This window comes from Trichechus manatus, unplaced genomic scaffold, assembly GCF_000243295.1.
Source record: "Trichechus manatus latirostris isolate Lorelei unplaced genomic scaffold, TriManLat1.0 scaffold00024, whole genome shotgun sequence".
Taxonomy (NCBI): Eukaryota; Metazoa; Chordata; class Mammalia; order Sirenia; family Trichechidae; genus Trichechus; species Trichechus manatus.
In genome coordinates, this window is record NW_004443960.1 from 4,040,435 (window position 1) to 4,061,811 (window position 21,377).

Genomic DNA, 21,377 nt, shown 5'->3' on the forward strand with positions numbered 1-21,377 from the left:
ACACCCTCCACTGCTGCCTGCATTCAAAAGCTCTCGATTTGGCCCCAACCTACTTCCGGTTTTTTTCTTCTGTCACCTCTCCCCACAAGGCAGGCACATCATCTACTCCTAGACCAGCTCACGCCTCCTTCACTCTCACGGTCTGCTGCTCTGAGTTCCTCCAGCTTCAGTGTCCTCGCTCCTGCTCCGATACTCTGCCTGTCAACCCAACATCCTTCAGGGCTTACTCAATAAGTCAGCCCCTTGTGAAACCTTCCCAGACTTCACCCATTTATCCCTTCTCATAGAGCTGTCTTTCTTTTCTTATTTACAGATGGTTCTATTTTATGGACTCTCCTTCAGAGCCACATTTTACTCAAGGCCTGAGGGTTGCTCAGAGTTAAATGAGGAAAGATATCTGAAGGACCCAGTTCAGTGAGGGTTCATCTCAGTTCCTCAGTAAATGGTAGTGGCCATTACAAGGCAGTGACAATGTGGTGGTAAAAGTGACATACCAGGACACAGAAAGATCTGGGCTGAAAATTGGCCTCTGACACCTGCGAGCCGTGTGACCCTGGATGAGTTATCTAGACACCCTGGGCTTCAGATTCCTTATGTGTAAAACGGGGACAAGGACAGTACCTACTCACAAGAGGAGTCCCTGGGTGGTGCAAACAGCTAACACACTTGGCTGTATGCTTCTATTTACACATATGAAATGTCCGGAAAAGGCAAGGCTATGGTTGTTAACCAAAACGTTGGAGATTTGGGTCCACCCAGAGGTACCCTGGAAGAAAGGCCTGGCGATCTACTAAAAAAATCAGCCACTGAAAACACGCTGAGGCACACGAGTCACTATGAACTGTAGTCGACTGAACAGCAACTGGTTTACTCCATGAGGACTAAATGAGAGAAATTATATGAAACCCTCGGCCCAGAGCCTGGCACCTGTACGCTGTTGGTGTCAGCTATTAGTATTACCCTATTATTGTTAATTAATGGGTGGCCTATAATTGATGCAGTGGCTCCCCAAAACGGCTGGGTCAGAATCACTTGGGAATATACAAATCTAAGAACATATTTACTTATATAAACATCTACATTTATGGAACCTCCAGGGATAGGTCTCAAGAACCTGTATTTTAAAGGTTCCCCTGGGATCCAGGCGCAGCCGGTGGCCCACGTCTGTGGACGGCTCTAGGCGCCAACGGTGTGGTAGAAACGCTCAAGTGTCGGTGCCGCTGGGCCTGGTTCGAGTCTCAGTTCTGCCACTTCTCGGGAAATACTCCGAACCCCTTTCGTCAGCTTGCGAACGGAGGTCCTAACAGAGAGACGGTGCCCACTCTGCAGAGCTGAGGCGCTCCGGGCGCGAGCAGGTACCCACGGGCCACATCTGTCCCCCTTTGGGTGCCCGCGGCTGCTCGCACAGGGGCTGGCACACCGGCGCACGGAGGCGACCAACTTTGCTGGGTATTTCCCGGCCAGCCAAGCCCGCCCTGCCTTCATGCCAGGCACCTTCCCCGACCGGTCCCTCGGGTGCGATGCGGCGCGGCCGGCCCGGGATCGATCGCAAAAACCGCCCCAAGTCCCGCTTCCCGGTGCTGCGCATGGGGCGGGCGTCGCCCGCAGCCTGGCCTGTGGCTCGCTGTCCCCTACCCTGGTCCAGAAACGGCCTCCCACCCGCGGGCAGCGCCCGGTTCAGGCCTCACCATGGCGACCGCTCTGCCTCGGGAAGCCGGATCCGGCTTCCGTGGCCCCGCGGCCCCGGCTCAAGTGCGCCCGCCGGGTCAGAGGTCAAAGGAGGATCGGAGAACGCGTGCGCAAGGCCGCGCCGGGCATGCGCGCCACGCCTGTCTTCCTAGAGGCGCCGCACAGGCAGTGACGTAACACGATGGGGGTGGAGCCTGCCGCAGACCCGCCACACAGGACAACTGAAAGCGGGCGACGGGAGCTTCCCCAGGACGTCGGGCGCTAGGAGCAGGGAAATGCATCGGTCAAACGTGAGAGTTTCTTCCCTTGATTTTGCCAAAATATTTGAGGCTAAAACATACAACCCCCTACCGACATAATAGAGTACCCATCGCCTGTCTAATCGATTCCGACCCACAGCGACCCTATACGACAGTGTAGACCTGCCCCCACAGGGTTTCCAAGGCTCTAATCGTTACGGAAGCTGACTGCCACATCTTTCTCCGGAGGAGCCGCTGGTGGGTTCAAACCGGTGACGTTTCAGTTAGCAGCTGAGCATATAACCACTGCGCCACCAGGGTGCCTTTCAATGTCTTTTTACTTATCTATCTCCTACTGGTTGTGTTTCCCTGGAGAACTCTGACTGAGACAATACCTGGGTGGAATGAATGAATGAACTCTCCAGGAGCATGCAGCTGACAAGGCCTTATGAGCAAAGTGAGGTCTGGGATGGGGAAGCCCAGGGCCAAACTGCCCTGCCCATAGTCCCGTCCCTGTCCTCTTCCCAGCCAGCACAGAGAGTGAGCAGCACCAGAGGTGGCCAGCTTAGAAAACTTTAATTGCTGAGGACATCCCGGTGTGTGCAGGCCCATGCCCGTGGGGCTCACACCCCTGTAACAGGGCCATCAGCTCTGGGGTGCCCCCTTCTCCTGGCTTCAAGCCTGGGGAGCAGGGGCAGCTGGTCCCAGGCCCCTGAGGCTGGTGCTGCACTAAACGGCCTGGCGGGGGGCTGGCCCCCAAGGCCCTTGACCAGAACTGGGGCAGCAGGCAAGATCAGTTGGCGTGTAGGAGCTGAAGGTGCTGGGCAAGGGCAGCCCAGGACCGGCCCAGGTCAGCAGGGGAGGTGGGGCCCAGGGCCTGCCCAGTGACATGCTTATGGACTCCTTTGTTCCCCCCTGGCTCCACATGCTAGCAGGCAGCCGAGGAGAAGCAGCTGGTCCCAGAGAAAGCAGCGGTGCAGACAATCCCCAGAAGTGGCTGAGGGGCTGAGAGGCCATGGAAGGGCCCAAGGCCTGAAGGAAGCCAGGCTTCTGGGGATGAGGTGTGCTGGGGCCAAAGAGGCATCTTCCAGTCTGAGGATGAGACATGAGGTGTGCAGGAGCCCCAGGTGGTCTAGGACGAGGCAGCGGCAGGTGAGGCTGGAGGCGAATGGTGTGTAGGCTAGTCCTGGGGGGGATAAAGAGAGACATGGGAGGGCGGTGGAGCACCCTGCAGGATGGTGATGCTGGAGGGAGGGCGGGAGGTGATGCTGGAGGAGAAGAACCTGCAAGGGTCAGGAGGGAGGGTGGTGATGCTGGAGGAGGTGGAGCACCCTGCGGGATGGTGATGCTGGAGGGAGGGAGGGTGGTGATGCTGGAGGAGGTGGAGCACCCTGCAGGGGTGGGGAGGCACCATGGTGCGGGGGCTCATCTGTCCACTCACCCACTCGTCCTCGTCCACACCCTCAAAGGAGTCCTGTGGGAGTGGGTCTTCCCGGTTCCCTAGCTTTGCCACCATGGCGTTCAGCAGCTGGGAGGGTGGACAAGAGGAAAGTTAGGAAGGAATAGGCCTCTCCGACTCCAGGAATGTCAGTCCCCACAGTTTACACGCAACAATACTGTGAAGTTAGAACCCTAACAAAGCTGGTGGGTTTTCATGGAAAAGGATAGAGACAGAGATTTGGGGTGGTGGTGGTCACAGACACAGAGACACAGACACACGATGCACCAGAAGCACAGGCGCAGGGAGGCTGTCTCGACTCACTGCCTGCAAACTCAGGGTGCCCAATGCACTTGGGTTCAAACCTCTGGCTTGCTCGGTTAAGCCTGGACAGAGCAGGACCCTCATGGCCCTTATGTGGCCTCAGGGCCTCGTGCTGCGTGGGCAGCAGTGGGCCAGCATTCAGAGCTCTGGAAGGTGTCTGGATCAAGCTCTGGGCTGAGAAGGGGGTAGAGGACTGGACACCACCCCTTCCTCACTGGCGGCCCACTCCCACACCTACCTCTTCCTTTTTTTGCTGGTCTGACTTCTCTTCCAGGTAGAGTGCTGAGGAGGGGGCTCGCCGGGCAGGGGCCTCACGTGGGGCCTGGCTTACTGGGGCAAGGCAAGGCCAGGCATCAGAGAGCACCCTGGGTGGGGCTTCTTGCCCAAACCTTAGGATCCAGCCCTAGGGGATTCCATGGCAGCGATGGGACCCACTGTTCAGAAGGCCTGTCCTGGGCACCAGGGTGTGTGTGTAGGGGGTAGGGACTCGTGATGGAAATACAGACCACCCCCCTGCCCTCCAGGGGCTCAGACGCTGCCCCTGGAACACCCACCCCCCTCCCCTCCACCATCCTTGGGAGTATCAGAAGTTTCTGTGTGCCAGCAGAGATGGGAAATTAGACTTGGGCCTTCTGCCCCTTCCTCCATGCCCACCAATTCCCCTGCTTCCTCCCCCCGCCACCTAGTCCCTCATCCCACCTGGGGTCATGCCGGGGGGCTGTAGACAGAGGAGCCGGGGCTGCCCATTAGCACCTCCCAGCCAGGCCTCAGCACTGAGCACAGGCTCCCAGCTCACGGCTGTGTCTGGGAACACGTCATCCTGGAAGAACTCTTTCTGCAGGGAAGGCGGAAGGGGTCATTCTAAGCCACTGCCCGGGGCACTGCCCAGGGGCCCGGGGTGCAAAGGCATCCACTGGGAGGGGGTGTGGAGAGACCTGGGACCCTGCTGGCAGTCCAGGGGTTCTAGAATCTCAGCCGAATAAGGAGGCAGGTATCCCCAAAGAGCAATAAGTGGGGAAATTTGGGGATGAGGCCAGGCCTAAAGCCCCCAACAGGTGCTGGGGAGGGAGGCTGAGCACGGGAGTCCTTGGCCCCCAACCTCACCCTGACTCGGGGCAGTCGAAAGGCCACGGGCTCCAGGGAGGTCTGGCGGAGCCTCAAGCATCGGGCAAACTCCACTTCCCGCACGTCACACTCTGTCTTGGGCAGGAGGACGAAGCCCTGAGGGAAACAGGGAAGTCAGAGGCAGAGCTGGACGTGGGGCTCCTGGCTGGGCACACAGGGGCCTCAGGGGGCCAGTCTTCCTCTCCTAGGACCACCAGGACCACGCCTGTCCCTAGTTAGTGGCGTGCTGGTTAATTGTGCAACCATGGGTCTCCGGAGGAAAAAAGTCCTGATTTGTAGCCTTTGCCTATTTCCATGGTGTAAATACTCCCACCATGGCCGATTTCAAGCTAACAGGCAGAATGGAAAGAGATCTGCAGTTGTACATAATCGTGTGGTGTATCCACCACACAGATACAATAGACGCAAATAATCTCAAGAGCACAGATAATAGTAGAACCCAGTACAATAATCAGAAAGTGATGAACTTTGAGTATTTACTACCTTTGAGTATTTAACTTTCAGCTTACATAGGGGGTCCCTGAGTGGTACAAACATCAAAGTGAATGGTCCAAGATTTGAGTACACCCAGAGGTACTTTGGAAGAAAGGCCTGCTGACCTAACTCCAAAAAATCAGCTGTTGAAAATTCTAGGGAACACGGTTCTACTCTGAGATACATGGGGTTGGTTGCCATGAGTCGGAGTCAACTCAATGGCAAATGGTAGGTTTATAAATTTAATTTTTAATAATGATTGAGTTTAACAACTGGCTTGCAAAATTCCTGGAAATGTCACCAGCTGCTAGGGACTGGCTGCAGCCCACCCCTAGCCCTAACCTTAGCAGGGTCCTTCTAGTCCCAGGCAGGCCCAGGTCAATGACCCACTGACCTCACAGATGCCTGCACTTCCCCAAATGGCCACCAGAGGGCAAGGGAGCCCTGCCTCCCATCCAGGGAACCCACCATGAGGATACATCTGTGGTGGCGGGAGCAGGCCCCCAGAGTTGGGGGCCGTGTGAGGGGCTCACCTTATGGGGGTCTGGTGATGTGAAGCTGTTACATTCCAAGAAGAAAGGGGCCTCAGGGAGCAGCTCATACAAGAACACGCGGGTGTCACCCTGGAGGGAGAAGTAAGAGGAGGGTGGCCAGCTAACCCTCCCAGACCCCCACCTTCCTCCCACCTCCTCTCTCACTTGCCCACCACCCCACCTGCTCACCCCAGCCCACCTTGCCCGTGAGGAGCACCAGGCCCGTATCCGGGTCGTAGCTGGGCAACAGTGTCGAGGGAGCCACGTCCAGGCCCAGCACGGCCAAGGGGCCCCCCGCCAGGGCCTCGGGTGCATACAGCAGCAGCTGGCGCTCACTGCGGCTGCAAGGGGGACAGAGGCAGGTCCTTAGAGCTGGAGGGGCCTGGGGCAGGGCAAAGACTCCAAGGACCCTGATACTGTCTGGAGGCGGCCTGAGGGCCCATGGACCCTGGGAGAGGCCCCCGCCCCTAGTCTGGCCCTCAGAACTCCCTGCCTGGCCAGCTGCCCCTCCTCAGCACGGTCCCCTGTGGCATCTGCAGTCTGTCTTCAAGGCGTTGCCCAGCCTTCAGGACTTCTCTCCCCACTTTCTGCTTTTCGCCCTCTGCTCCAGCCAGGCTGGCTCAGCATCCCAGCCCTCAAACTGCCTTTTCTGAGGTCTCTGGTGACTACCCACCCAGGCCAGGTGACACCTCTTTCAGGAGGCCCTCCCTGATCCCTCCTCAGATGAACCAAATGCCTCTCAGGTCACTCCAGTCGTCCTGGTTCTGCATTTGCTGCACCTCACCTGGCTCCCCACCAGGCTTGACTCTCAACCCTCTGAGTCCCCAGGTGACTCATTCCCCCTCCCTACCTCCCTCCCACCCATCCATCATCTATTCACCCACCCACCCACCCATCCTCCGTCCATCCATCTTTCATCTACCCATTCATCCACCCACCCACCCATCATCCATCGATCTATTCTCCATCCATCCATCCTCCCCATCTACCTACCCATCCTCCATCCATCCATCCATCCACCCATCCATCCATGTATCCATCTATTTATTCATGTACCCATCCACCCACCCACATATCCATCTACCCACCCATGTATCCATCCACCCACTCATCCAACCATCCATCCACCCACCCACATATCCATCTACCCACCCATGTATCCATCCACCCACTCATCCAACCATCCATCCAACCATCCATCCACCCATCAACATATCCATCCATCCACCCACCCACCCACCCACATATCCATCCATCCATTCAAATAAGTGAGATGTGTGTGTTTGGAGAAGGGGGACCCAGGTGGCTGCCGAAGCCAGAGGATGGGGATAGTGGTTCCTGAGCCCTCACCTGTCAAAGCCGGATACCAACAGACAGTGGCCATCACACACCCAGACAATGCGGGCTCCGCGGCTCCCCTCAGGCCCTGGGCCTTCCTGTTGGGGTACAGTATGTGAGGCCCAAGGTGGGTCTGAGGGCTGCCCCCAGCCCACACTTGCTCACCTGCAGAGGTTCGGGGCCACTCCGGGGATCATAGACGCGCACGCGCCCGTCCTTGCAGACAGTGGCCAGCTGCTGCCCATCTGGACTCCAGGCCAGGCCAAAGATCTGGGTGGGGGCGAAGGGGGGGGGGCATGAGAAGTGGCCTCTCGCCTCATGGCTGGGCCCCCCACCCTGCAGCTGTCCTACCTGTTCCCGGTGGCCCTGCAGCCTCAGCCGCTCAGCTCCGGCCTGTAGGTCCCAGATGCAAATGGTGAGGTCATAGGAAGAGGAGGCCAGCACATCGGCTGCCAGCGGGTGGAAGCGCAGGGAGTAGATTTTCTCCCTGTGGCCTGAGGGGAGGCAAGGCATGACACTGAGCCCCTAAGGAGTCCCTGCCTGCACCTCATCCTCCCTGGCCCTGCCTGACCTGTGAGCGTGGCCTCGGGCGTGGTGAGCACCTCCTCCAGGCCCTCTGGGGGCACCCGCCACAGTCGGATCCTGGCATCCTCCCCGGCTGCAGAGGAAGGTGGTCAGCACTGCTGGGCTCGAGACCCCCAGCTGCCCCCACCCCTGTTCAGGGCCTGCGACCCTCCACATGCCCCATGCCCACCTCCTTACCCACAGCGAGGCGATGCGGGTCAAAGGGATCCCAGGCAAGGTCGGTCACGGCCGCCCCATTCTGCAGCGTGGGCAGTGCGGAGTCGGGCAGGCGGCCAGGTTTCCGCAGCTGTGGGAAGTGCCCCGCCATGGCCTGTCAGTACCAGGCAGGAGCACCCTGTCCCCTGGGCCTGGGGCTGCAGGGGAAGTGACATGCCTGGGCACCCCTGCAGCCGATGTCCCCACCGCTGAGTGGCCCAAGCTCCCTGCCTCAGCCACCTTGTGCTCTGAGCCCCAGGTGCCAACTGTGAGGCCCCGGAAGTGGGGGCAGGGCAGTGTGGAATGGCAGAAAGAGCTCAGGCCTGTCGAGGGCCTGGGTCTGACTCCCAGCTCCACCACTTACACAGCTGTGTGACCTTGGGCATGTCACTAAGCCTCTCTGTGCCTCAATGCCCTCATCTGTAAAATGGGGATCAGAGTGGCACCCACCGCATGGGGAGGCTGGGCGGGTGCCTGGCACATGGTGGGCACTCGGTGAGTGCGAGCCGGTGTGAGTCCCAATGCCCTGGGTGACCTGGCTGCCGCCTGCAGGCCCTCACCTCAAGCACAGCCACCTGCCCACCGCTGCTGAGCAGGGGCACTGCCACACGCAGTCGGTTGGCACAGAAGCCATCGCTCTCGCCGGGCGTGGTGAGGTTGAGCCCCTTGAGGTTGGTGATGTGGCTGTCTCGGTGCAGGACGGTGCCCTGGGCATGGCGGAACTTGGAGCTGGGACCTGGCGGGCGGCAGGGACATGGCCACGCATGAGGATGCCCGCCGGCCCTGCTGGAAGAGCCCAGGCTGAGTCTCACTGCCCTTGTTGTGTAGAGGCGCCTGGGTGTGTGCCCAGCCCTCTGCCGACTGCGTGAACACAGTGCACACCGGAGTGGGACCCACTGGCGAAGACCCTTGCCCCTCTGTGGCCCTGCAGTATCTTGATGGAACCCCAGGGTGCCAGAGGACACAGTATGGAAACCACTGGGTTAGACTCTCTTGCTTTCTAGGTAAGACCTACCATCCTGACTTTACCCTCACAGGGGTCATTCCTGACTACTTGCGTGAGGCAGGGGTGGGGAAGGCAAGGGTGGGGGAGGCGGGCTGGGGAGGCACGGATGGAGGAGGTGGGCTGGGGAGGCAGGGGTGGGGGAGGTGGAAGTGGGGGAGGTGGGTCTGGAGGTGCAGAGAAGCAGGGAGGACCGGTTGGGTGGGGGTTAGAAGAGGGTCCCATGGAAGGGTCAGTTCCGCCCACTTACCCAGCAGGCTCTGCAGTGACCTCTGGCTGGGGCTGGTGCCAATGCCGCTGGTGCTGGAGCGTGAGGGGCCCAGGCTGGAGGGTGTGGAGGGTGAGGCCAGCGAGCTGGGCGGGGAGGAGAAGCCCTCCTGGGGAGCAGCACAGGGTCAGCGAGGCGTCCAGGCATCCGGGGTCGCCACTCTGGGCCCTGCCCGGGCTGCAGGGCCCTCAGGCAGGTGTGACCCGCCGTGGGGCATGGGGCAGGGGCAGGAGGGGGGCTGGGGTGCAACCAAAATGCTGATAGGGGCCAGCGGTACCTAAACAAAGGCAGCAAGCTGAGTGAAGACTCAGGGGCTACGAGGGGCAGCTGCTGGCTCCAGCTCTGTGGGAGGCCGGCCAAGATCTTCCAGTATTTCAAGAGAAGCCAGAAATCCAGATTTTTGTGCAAAACCCCCACTTTGTAAACGTTCGCTCAATTAAAAAACACCACTCAGTCCTTTCTTTATACCAAGTGTGTTTCTCTCTGCACGTCATACGTGACAACCACAAAGTTAAAGACCAGTGAGCAGGCCTTGGCTTGGGCACCCTTGGGGGTGTCAATGGTGGGAGGGACCCCTGTAACGTCCAGACAGGGGTCCCCATGCTCCTGGGGCTGGCCTGGCACTTACACTGGGGTCTGTGTCTTCCACCAGCATCTCCACCAGCTGTGCAGGGACAGGGGGCAGCTCCATGGGGGGCAGCAGAGGGGACGTGAAGCTGTTGTGGGGCCGGCGGGCTGGGTTGAGGCTGACCCTCTGTACCTGTGGGAAGAGGACGGCCATCGGGTGTCGTGGACGGCTCAGGGGCCAGGGCAGTCCGGGACATGGGCCACACTGTCTGTCAGGGAGTCTCTGGGGACTGCTGCCTGTGGGAGCGGTGAGGAGGCTGGGTCCTACCTGCTGGTTGCTCCCAGCCCACCAGGCCTGGGGCTCAGAGGCAGGCACGCAGCCTGTGGTGTCTGGGAACAGGTCCTCATGGAACTCCACAGCCTGGTGGACGGATGATGGGGAGGTGGTGAGTGAGGCCCTGGGCCCTCCAGGCACCCCTCACCATCGCCCAGGCCCCCCTCACCTTGCGGGGCACACGGTAGCTGATGGGCATGATGGCCGTGTCGCTCAGCTGCAGGACACGGAGCACCTCGCAGTTGAGGACAGCCAGTGCGCGCCGGGGCACAAGGGCTGCCCCCCGCAGGGTGCTCTCCAGGATGCACTGGTTCACTGAGCGGGGGGACACCACAGGACGACAGTCAGGGGGCAGGGAAGGGGAGGGGGGAGTGGGAAGGAGGAGGGCAGGGGCTTACCTGGGCTCAGTGCCGGCTGCAGCGTGGCCACCTCGTAGCAAAACAGCTGACTCTCACCCTGGAACAAACCTGACCTGAGTTCCACCCATGGACCACACTCAGTGGCCTGGAGTGGGCCTGGGTCTAGCACGGGCTCCCCACGCTGCCCCCAAGGACCCGAGCCAGAACCACAGCAGGCATTTACCGAGCCCTCACTATGCGCCACCTTGGGCTGAGCCCTTTATAGGCCTGACCTCGCTGTCCCAGGAATATACACTCAGAATTTACTGAGTACCTACTGTGTGCTCTACACAGCTCTAGTTTTTGCCTTGTCCTCATGAAGCTAAGGGAGTTCTGGTCACCCTGACTGCAGGGATGAAGACGATGTGGACACCCCAACACCCTGCCCTGCAGGAGATGGGCACCCCTCCTCTCTCAGAGGTGGTCAGCCTCTCTGCTCACTACTTCCCAGCTGCCTGGCTGGATGGAAGGCTGGGGCTGGACTCTGGGCCCTGGGGTAGGGTAGGGGCTCCAGCTTTTCACTCACCTTTCCTGCCAGGATAAGAAGCCCAGAGTCTGGATCCAGCAGGGGCATCAGGGACCTGGGGGAGACAGGACGGTTAGCAGATGGATGCTGCAGGTGCCTGTGGGGGAGGGGCTGCAGGAGGCCCGAGAGCTCCAACCCCAGATACAGGCTCAGGGCAGGCACCACTGTGAGCAGGAGCTGTGGCCCACCAGCCATACACAGCCTGGTCCCTTAGGGCCCTGGCCTCCTCTCCTGAGCCCTAACACACCAAACACACCCCACTCCTGGCCCTTCTTTCTCAGCCCCCTCCTGGGCTGCCTGCCTGTGCTGGGCCCTGGGCACAGCATCCCTGCCCTTCCATCTGCACCTCTGTCCCAGGCCCCCACAGGCTCCCCTCCTCCTGCTCAGACATCAGTTACCTGAGGGGGGGTGCAAGCTAGAACCAGGGATTTCCCCTCCCCCAGGGCTACCTGTCTGTGGGAGGCCTGGAACTACACATTCACCCACCGTGGTCTGGATCATCAGCTCAGCCAGCCCCTCAGGGCTTGCTGACATCTTAGGTGCTCAGATCCCCTGACTCCCTGACTTTGAGCCCTGGGCCCACCTGAGTCAAATGCCCTGGGAGAGAGAGCTTCTTCAGGTGTGGTGCTTCCCCGGCTGCCCCAGCCGGCAGGGGGCAGGATTCTCCTGCCCCTTTTCTGGTCCCCAGGCTGGGGGGGTCATGGCAGGAGGGGGTGGCTGCTGGGGATGTGAGGAGACAGGCTGGAAGCTCCCAGAGCCCCTGCTAGTCTCAGCCCGGGCCAAGTGCCCGGCACAGACAGGGTTCTCCAAGACCCCTCCCCGGGTCCTGCCAAGGCCCCTGACAGCCCCTGGCCCATGAGCACAGCCCCCTGGTCCACGGGGGCACTCACAGGTGCCTTTTCCCGATTCTGTTTCTTGCTCCTGGTCTTGGCTTCATGACCCTGGGAACCTGCAGGCTTGGACCCATCCCCCCACCCAACCCCGACACTCTCCCTCAAATAGAACGCTGTCCCCACTGTGGTTCCAGGGGTCAGAGGTCATCCAGCTGTGGCAGCTGCCTCTCTCCCTCACCCAGGCAACAAAGGGCCAGTCCCTACCCCCGGCCCCCCTCCTGGCCAGCTGCCCACAGCCTGACTGCTGCCCCTCACTCTGCCAGGAGCCAAAGTGTGCTAGAAGCTGGGTGGGGACCCCGTGTCTCCATGACTTCCTGGCGTGCCTTGGGCAGGCCACCTGTGAGTAAAACAGGCCCCTAATTACCTCAGGCCAGCAGGGTGAGCCAGACTCGCAGTGCCCTCCCTGACCTGATCTGCCCACTGCAGGGGTGGAGGACAAAGGAGGTGTATGACGTGGGGTGCCCCCACACCAAGGCTGGCTGCTCCCCTTCAGCAACCTCAATGGGGCTTTCACTCATTCATTCATGTGTGATCATTCATTCCCTTGATGAGCTGGTCTGGGCCAGGCCCTTGGGTTGACCAGCAGGTGTGACCAGAGGTAAGTGAAAGACAGCCACCCGTCCTCAGGCAGCTCACAAGCTGGTACAAGGGGCAGACAACGCCCACACAATCCCACAGATAAACACACGTACCACAGGAAGGAAAGGAAAGGTCTTCAGGACATACAGGAAGGGGCCCTGATCACGGCTGGGTCACAGCGGAGGAGGGGAGCCTCCTTGTGATCTGAAGGTCACAAAGGAATCAATCACGTCAAGGGGAGAGAGTTCCAGACAGAAAGAGCGGTGTGTGCAAAGGCCCTGTGGCAGGTGGGTGCACAGCCTTTTGGAGGAACGGGGAGAAAACATGGCTGGCCGACTTGGACAATGAGGGTGGGGCGCTCGGGATGGGGTGGGCAGAGGCCAGACGGCACAGGGCCTGGTGCACTGGGAGAGGAGTTCTGCCTCCATAATGTGAGCAACAAAAAGCTGATGATGCATTTCAAGCAGAAGAGGATAGGATTGGACTTGTGCTGAGCAGAGACCAACCTGGCTGCTATGTGGCGATGGGCTGGTAGAGGGGGCAGTGGGTGCAAGAGGTAACATGGGGCTCAGGGCAGAGGCTGAGAGGCAAGTGGGCTGGGGAGGCTCCTGTCACCCCTCCCGGCCATGGCAAGACCTGGGAGCAGGCCTGCGTGTCCCATCTTGGCACTGAGGGCTCACCTGTGCTCTAAACCTACATCTGGAAGGGACTGGCCTAGGCTCCCCTGCCCCCACCTGTCAGCTCCCGCCGGTCCACTGACTCAGGTGCTGGGTGCGCGGGGGCAGGAAGTCACGGAGGGCAGGGCTAGCTCCTCCAACAGGTCAGGCCAGTCTTCCTGGCCCTGGGCAGAGCCACCTGGGGAACTCCGCCAGGCAGGAGCATCCTGCCCGCCATGGCACAGGCTGGGGAATGGGGTCAGGGCATCTGGCCCCAAGGGCTGGCCAGCAGCTGGCACGGGCCTGACCCCCAGGCCTTGTAAAGAGAGCCAGCCAGGCCTGGATCCTGAATGTGGAGCAGGAACCCAGGCCTGGCAAGGGGCCAGAGGTGGTGGGCACGGCACAGGCACCGGCACCACGCCTGCTACATGGTGCAATTGGAGGGTGGCATCTGGGCCTGTCACCTGGGATGGCTCTGACCCAGGGGTCTAGCCCCAGACCAAAATCATGGACAGTCCAGAGCTCAGCTATGCCCCCACCCCCTGGCCCAGATACTGGAAGATACAGGACAATGGCGGTACCAAGGGGCTCACATGGGGGTTTACTGTTGTCAGTGGTCATAGAGCCAATTCCAAGTCATGGGGACTCCACGTGTGCAAAGTAGAACTACTCCATACAGTTTTCAAGTCTGTGACCTTTTGGAAGCAGATTGCCAGGCCTTTCTTCCAAGGTGCCTCTGGGTGGGTTCAAACCACTGGTCTTTTGTCTAGTAGTCAACTGCTTAACCTTTGTGCCGCCCAGGACTCCAGGACTCCAGGGGTGGCGGTGGGGGTGGGGGTGAGTTAGCCTTGATAATCCCCACACCTCTCCCGATACTCCTGCAAATGGTGTGCTTGCTATGAAAAGCTGTTTCAAATCTCCTCCCTGGGCCCACCTCCAGCCCATGTCTCCCCCTCAGGCCCACCAACTTAGACATCCCAGCATTGCCGCTGGTCTGAGGTGGTCCAGGTCTCTTGGGTCTGTCCCTGCCACCCAGTCAAGCCCCGCTCCACACTCCCTCCCTCAAGGAGGTTCCAGGTAACCAGCTTCTAAGGAAACAAGTGTCTAGAAACCACAGAGCGGAGGCTGGAGAAACTGAAGAGGGGGTCTCCAGGGAGGCTGCCCTTGAACCTCTGGGCGGGGGGAAGCACGGCCTGAAAAAGACCAGGGCACAGGATGAGGGCATGGGGTGGGATCTGGGCTCCAGAAAAGGTCTCTCCATCAGTGAGAACTGGCCGTGGAAATGGGAGGCTGCTGAGGCCCAGTCAGGAATGTCTGTTCCTTGGGAAAATCGGTCTGGCAGTCCTCGGGGGCCCCCCTATCTGTGCACCCTTTTGAAGGTCTCAGGGGACACACAGCCCAAGGGCAGAGGCATAGGGACGATCAGACCAAAACCCACAAAGCATTGACTGCAAACTCAAATGCTTCCCAGGCCAGGCAGGAAAGGCAGCTGAGTGAAGCAGCCTGGTGTGCGGTGACAGGAGTAGTGGGGACTGGGGCGACCTGGAGAGCCTGAGCCTTGGCTGGAGGAGGCATCAGCAACTCAGCACCAGCCAAGTGTTCCTGGTCAAGACAAGCTGGGAATTCCCTTTTTAAGTGAAACCTCTTGATTTTTAAATATCTGCAACTGTTCCGAAACATTTTAAACTCCCATGTAGCCCAAGTGAAACACCTGAGGGCCAGCTCTGGCTCAGGAGCAGCTGGTTGGCCGGCCCTGCCCTACATCCACATTCACTGAGACACGGATGGGGGCAGGCCTGTGGGCTGTGGGCTCCCGCCTGTCCTGGAAGGGACCCTGAAGCGGGGAGGGCCCTGAGCACACTAAGGAACCGAGAGGGGAAGTCTAGAAGGTGACTGTCCAGCTGGAGAGTGGAGGACACCCTGCCCAGCCCGACAACAACTGGACACAGAGGCCAGCCTGCCTTCTGCAGGAGAATCCGCCAGAGACAACCCAACCCCCAGCTGGTGTGGTCTAGCCTCCAGGCCCCCCGAGATTAGAGATGGTCCTGCCTGGGCCCTGGCTGCAGGCTGGGCTAGAGAGGTGGCAGGCCCCCTGCGGCCTCTGTAAGTCGGGAGCTGGGCTGGGCCCCCAGAGGCTCAGAGGCATGACGCTAGCCACAAGCATGGAGGGGGAGGAGGGCAGGACATTTTCCTGGAATCTTCCAAAGCAGGGGATTTTTCTAGGCTGGTCCAGCCCCAGCATCCGCCCCTCCTGCCCAGCCAAGGGCCACTGTCAGCTGCAGCCCAGGCCCCACCCACTGAGGGTGAGGCCCCAAACCCCCCACCTCTCACCACAGCCCCCCAGGCATGGTCTAGACTTGAAGCTGCCAGTAACTTGGGCAGGTGGTGGGACACTTCCCTTTTCTGAGTCTCAGTCCCTTCACCGGAAATACAGGGACAGGGGGCCCAAAGGGGCTCATGGCCTTAGATCCTGCATTAGACGGCTCTCGAAAGGGCTTTGTGTGGCCTACATAGGGTTTTTCTTTCCTTTTTTTTTTAAATTGGAGTTAGTTACCAACAATAACACATTCAGAGATTTCACCTAAAAATCCGGATTTCCAGTTTCTCTGGAAAAATCCTCGGCTCTGGCAGCCCAGGCATGTTCTCAAACACTGGGGCTGGTCTCGGGCCCGCACCCTCTGTGGCTCTCCACAGTGCCTGGGGTCCTCACTGCAGCTGGGGTTGTGACTCTTGATCTTGCTCAATATTCTCTTGCAAAAAAACAGGGATTTTGCCCAAGGTCACGCAGCAACCTATTGGCATGCCAGACTGGTAGCCGGGACTCCTGATTCCCTGGCGAGCGATTAAATTCCGAGGCCGGCCAGGTCTCGCTCAGCCTGTCAGCCCGCCCGGTCCGGAGGTGGCAGGGGCGAGGACCCGGCCCGGCGCGGCGAAATGACCCCTTCTCCGCTGGGGTAGGCGGGCCTCGCTGGCCCCGCCCCTTCCTCGGGGAGGCCCCGCCCCCCCGCTCTTAAGGCGCAGCCTGCCTCCCCAAACCGACTTAGAGCCTGAGCCCGGGGCGGGGAGACGCGGACGCGGCTTCCTCGGGACCCTGGGACCCACGACCTATCGGGCCCGGCTGGCCGGGAAGGACCGAGGCCCGGCCCGGACCGCCCGACTCCCTCCGCCGCCTCCCGGTGAGTGTTTGGGGGGTCAGGGCTGCGCGCTGGGGGCGCCCCGTGCACCCACGCGCCCACCTGCACACACGGCCCGGCCACACAGCACCTAACTGCACGACCACCTGGGCTGGCCGGGCGCCCCCTCCCCAGCCCAGGGCGCCGACAGCCTGTCGCAGCCGGGGCGCGCGCGCGCGAGTGGACACGGCTCACCGGCCGGCGCGGCTGCGAGCAGACAAAATAAACACCCCCGCCCGCGCTTCCTCCGCCCACGGCTGGGCCCTCTGGCAAGACCAGTTTTATGAATCAAACCCCTTTGAGGGGCTGGCCAAGCCAGAGTCTTGGGTTACTTTTCCCTCCTGGGGTCAGACAGGCTCATTCTGGGCTTGGGGCCTCCGTGCCCCCATCACACCAGCGGCGGGGGGCCTGAGGGTCCTCACTCAGCCAGAGTGGGGGCCACAGGCAGGTCACGTCGGGGGCTGCAAAAGCCCTGTTAGGTGCAGACCTGGGGTGGGGGGAGTGGCTGGCAGGTATCTGATGCCCACCCCCAGGCAGGGGACAGTCCCTGTCTGGCTGGGCCCTGAGTGCTCCAGTTACTAGGGTGTCTCTGCCTGGAAAGGAGGGGGCTTTGCTTGGGGCTACCAAACCAATGGGCCAGAGCCAGCCTAGTTCTTTGTGTCCCTGGGCTGGCCGCCCTGGGGCCTGAGGGCTGCAGAGGTCCCCAGGGTCACTGGCAAGCCAGCTGATTGGTGCCAACCATTCTGCCTCATCCCAGCTCATTAACGATTACCACACTAGGGTCCCTGACTGCCTCTCCTGCTGGGGCGGTGCAGGGTGGGAAGGAGGAAGAGACCCTGAGGGTCTAGGTGGACGCCTGCTTACCATTGTATTATGGGCAGGACCCAGAGCCCTCTCTCCAGGGCTAGAACCTCCAGGGTGGGGGAATGGACTAAATCTCAACAGTCCCTTCCTACTAGGGCATGCTGGGCTTGGGGTGACTAGAGACATGGGGGTGCTGGTGCTCTCCGAGTGGACCCATTAGAGCCGGACGAGCGGGCAGTACGGTCCAGTGTGGGCTGGGCTGTTGGCAAGGCCCCAGGGAGCTGGGGTGGGCGGCAGGGGGATGGGAGCACAGTCCCCTGGTTCACTGTCTTCTCTCTGGGGGACGCGCCCCCATGGCTTCTGTAAACAGAGTGTCAGTGGCAGGAAGAGGGCTCTGGTAATGAGCAGCCCAGCTGGATTCCCTCCAGACCAGTATCTGCCTCTCCAGAGCCCAGGGAGGGAGGATGAGCATGCACGTGCCCGGCTGGGGGCCTGTCCCCACCTCCCCTAGCCTGGGACCTGCAGCTCCAGTTGGTCGGCGGGTGGGGGGGGGGGCCGATGAGGACAGGTGGGGGACTGGTGTCCCAAGACCTTTGCCTGAGGCACTGCTCTCTCCAGACTCTGGACATGGGGAAGGGGTGGTCAGCACCCAGAGCCCCTCGGACATTGCCCAGATCCTCACTCTCCCCAGGGAGATGCCCTGGGCAAGAGATGGGTCCACAGGACCTGGCTCCCATCACTGACACCCCACCTACAGCACTGGGGGACTGGGGACAAGTCCCAGGTAAAGAGTTAAGTCCTTCTGGGGGCTTAGAAGTGGACGCCACCCCACCCCCAGCCAGGCAGTCACTGGGCGCAGGAAAGCGGGCCCCAGCTAGCCAAGGGGGCAGCGCCCATCTGCAGGCCCACCAGCGTTCCCCCGTCAGTGACCAGAAAGGCCTGGTGAGCCTCTGCCCACAGAGGCATCCTCAACCGCTGGCAGGCCCTGAGCACAAGGGAAGGGAGGCAAGGCCACCTATCTGGGTTGGTGACCCCTCCCGGCGCCCCCTCAGCTCTCCTTTGAGTCTCCTCCTTGGGCTGGGGAGCCCAAGGCTCCGTGCTGCCAAGAAAACCAGCTCCCCTCACTGCTCTGGAATTTGCGTGAGTTCTTGGAGCAGGGGTGAGGGAGGGAGTGCGTGTGTGTGCGTGTGTGTGCGTGTGTGTGCGTGCATGCGTGTGCGCGCGTGTGGGCGTGTCTGGCGTGGGCGTTTGTGTCTGTACGCGCGTGACTGGAGCAGGCCTGTGTTTGGGGGCGGGGGGGTTTCGGGGAGTCCGTGTGCACCAAGAGGGGCCAGGGGCACAGCCTCCTTCCTTCTATCGGCTTCCACATTCCAGAGACAGCCGGCTTGCTTTCCCTGAAGCCGGCTGGGGGCCGGCCGTCTGTCCAGGCCCGCAGGCCTCCCCCGCTTTTCCTCATTCCTGCCTCCCTGGGTGTGAGGAGGCTGGAGGCAGCTCCCTCGGTCCACTCGGGGGGCGGGGGCGCAGGCAAGGGGCCAGTTCTCCTCCAAGGTTGGGGCAGGCCCCTCCAGACTCCTCCAGGAAATGCAATAAGCCTCTGACATTCCTCGCAGGCTGCCCGGAGAGATTTAATTAAGAGAGAGGAGAAAGCTGGCTCGCATGGGAAGGGGCAGGACCTGGGGCTGGGGTGGCCACGGGGTCCCTGCCAGCCCTGGGACCCGTGGGCAAGACAGGAGCCTGGAGGGGCAGCAGTGAGAGCCCGGTGGGGGCGCTGGGGGCTCAGTAACCAAGCCCCCTGCTCTGCCTCCCCCCAAATCAAGTCCGCTGCCCAGACCACAGGATGGGCCACATCTGCAACAGGTTGCCCAAGAGCAAGAAGGACAAGACCCCTCCCCGGGGCCATTTCCTTCTCTGACCCCGTCTGGGCCCCAGACAACTTGGGCCCAGCTGGCTTAGGGCTGGTGGCCTCCCTTGGTGACTAAGGCCTTCCTCCAGCAAATTCAAGGTTAATTGCAGGGTTAGGGCCCTACAAGGTGGGGGTGGAAGATTCTGACACCCAGCTCCGTGGCATCACACCAGTGCGTGCCGACGGCGGCACCTGGAATGGCCCATTTCTAGCTGGGCTGTAGCCACCCATTGCCCCTGGGGGCAACAGGTGTCCTCTGCAAACAGGCAGTGCCTCTCCTTACACAGAGATGACATGTCCCACTGCCCGAGGGCTCGTATGAGCCTGCAATTGGCCTTAGTCACTGGTTTCCCTGCCCTGGGCTGACAGGTCTGGTGACTGCGAAGTCACCCTCAGTGCCACTGAAGCACCTGGTTGGGGCTGGCCAACCTCCTGTCACAGAGTGGGTGGAAGGGGTACTGCCAGCCGGCCCACACCTGTATCTGGTATCCAGCGTCTGATTGTGCCCTCTGCAGCCCTTTGGTCCCGCGTGCCAAGCCCTGGCTGGACGCAAGTTACTGGAAGCTTTCTCAGAACGTAACTCTGCCCGGGCCTCACCTCCAACCAAAACACCAAACAGTTGCTGTTGAGTTTATTCCAACTCATGGCGACCTTATGCGTGTCAGAGTAGAACTGTACTTCATGGGGTTTTTGATGGCTGGTTTTTTGGAAGTAGACTGCCAAGCCTTTCTTCCGAGGTGCCTCTGGGTAGACTTGAACCTTCAACCTTTCATTTAGTGGATGAGCACTTAACCATTTGTGCCACCCAGGAACTGAGCCTCACCCCCAGACACTCTTACTGCATTGGTCTGGAGTGGGACCCAGGATAGCAGGGGTTTTAAAAAGCTTCCTGGGCGACCGTGATGTGCACCTGGGTTGAGAAGCCTCTGGAGTTAGAGATGGGAGATGAAAGCTCAGGGTGGGAAGGGAACTTGGATAAGGTCTCAGCATGAGGGAGTGTCTGACTGTATCCTTGGCCCTGAGTGTTATCTATAGAAGGAGTAGAGCTGGCCTGGGGGCGGGGATATGGATGAAGGAAGACAGAGGGGTTGAGACCAGAGGGACTGCGGCATTGTCACTAGCCGGGGCTGTGGGACCTCTTGTGCAGGGCCCAAGGGAGAGGGTGCGAGGAGCGAGCTCAGACAAACCTGAGCCCAGCCCACTCTGCCTCTTTAGTGATGGCCAGGGAGGAGACCCCAGTCTCTGTGCCCTGGTGGGCCAGGGTGGCCTTGTCTCGGGGATGGGGAGACAGGCAGACCCAGTCCAGGGCCCGAGCCTTCTTGGACACGTCAGCGAAACTGGAGCCAGCCATCCTGGCTGCCGACAGCGGTCCCGCCTGCCTGGGGGGGTTGGCAGACTCCAGAGCTGGGCTCCTGCCAGGCCTAGCCTGGCCAGTGGAGCTAAGCCTGGGCGAGCCAGGCCTGGAGCTAGAGGGCCCAGAGCGTCAGGTCAGACTCACAGCGAGCCCAGGAGCAGCGGTGTGCTGGCCTCTGTCCGTCTATCTGAAGTCTGTATCTGCCTGGCCAGGCACTTGGCTGTCCCCAGGAACAAGTGAGATGCACCAGCCCCGAGATCACGCAACCCTCTGAGCCCACCCCAGGGTGTGTATGAGGGGTGCCCATGGGTGTGTCCCGCACTTGGGGTGGTGGGCAGGGCACTCTGGGTCCCCTGAGAGCTGAGATGACGAATGTTCTCAGTCTTTCTTATTCAGCCCCTCCCTCGGGCCCCTACCGGCCCTGAGGTCATATGCTGAAAGAGGGGCTGGCTGAGGACAGCTCATCTCCCACATCCCCACTTCCCACGGGGACACCGTGGAGGCTTTGGCCCTGGGGCAGAGGCTTCCTGCCTCTCTGGAAACTGGCACAGCACGTGGGCTTGTGACCGGGCGGATGGCAGCCCCCGCGGCCAGGGCTCCCAGGTAGAACGTGCCCCAAGTGTAAACCAAACAGGTGCCGCGATCAGCCTCCCATTTTGCAGATGGGAACTGAGGTTCAGCAACATTAAGTCCTAGCCAAGGTCACCTCGCCAGGCAGCCATGGGAACACAGGGAGCTGGACCCCAAAACTCCATCCCAGCTACTGTCCCAAGGTGGCAGCACGGTCAGCCACAGGACCCAGGCCTCCACCTCCCCCTCTTCCCACCACCCTGAGCTGGTGGGCACATGGGGGCCTCCTGGGTCAAGTCCAATGGCAGGAGGGGGCCCTGAGCCCTCACTGGTGTCCATCCTTCCTCCCCACTGCCCCCCGTCACTCCTGAGGGCTGCCCCCAGGAGAACAGTTCCCACACCCTTTGCA

At 60.8% G+C, this 21,377-nt stretch overlaps 1 protein-coding gene across 2 annotated transcripts in view; it reads right to left on the bottom strand.

The window, feature by feature from the left end:
* The window catches only part of CORO7 (coronin 7), a 74,860-nt gene that overhangs the window by 10,225 nt on the left and 43,258 nt on the right, over positions 1–21,377 (bottom strand). The window contains exons 10-27 of one of the 2 annotated variants that reach the window (XM_004373212.2): positions 11,037–11,091; positions 10,511–10,568; positions 10,282–10,427; positions 10,107–10,199; positions 9,840–9,971; positions 9,194–9,320; positions 8,501–8,676; positions 7,923–8,031; positions 7,732–7,818; positions 7,512–7,654; positions 7,326–7,430; positions 7,173–7,258; positions 6,022–6,163; positions 5,823–5,912; positions 4,795–4,911; positions 4,390–4,525; positions 3,929–4,020; positions 3,370–3,456 (exon numbers count right to left, since the gene is read on the bottom strand). In XM_004373212.2, the coding sequence (XP_004373269.1) occupies positions 3,370–3,456; positions 3,929–4,020; positions 4,390–4,525; positions 4,795–4,911; positions 5,823–5,912; positions 6,022–6,163; positions 7,173–7,258; positions 7,326–7,430; positions 7,512–7,654; positions 7,732–7,818; positions 7,923–8,031; positions 8,501–8,676; positions 9,194–9,320; positions 9,840–9,971; positions 10,107–10,199; positions 10,282–10,427; positions 10,511–10,568; positions 11,037–11,091 (1,981 nt within the window). Of the gene's footprint in view, positions 1–1,688; positions 1,731–3,369; positions 3,457–3,928; positions 4,021–4,389; positions 4,526–4,794; positions 4,912–5,822; positions 5,913–6,021; positions 6,164–7,172; positions 7,259–7,325; positions 7,431–7,511; positions 7,655–7,731; positions 7,819–7,922; positions 8,032–8,500; positions 8,677–9,193; positions 9,321–9,839; positions 9,972–10,106; positions 10,200–10,281; positions 10,428–10,510; positions 10,569–11,036; positions 11,092–21,377 lie in introns of those variants that run through there. The other variant, XM_023728442.1, reaches the window with a different exon arrangement.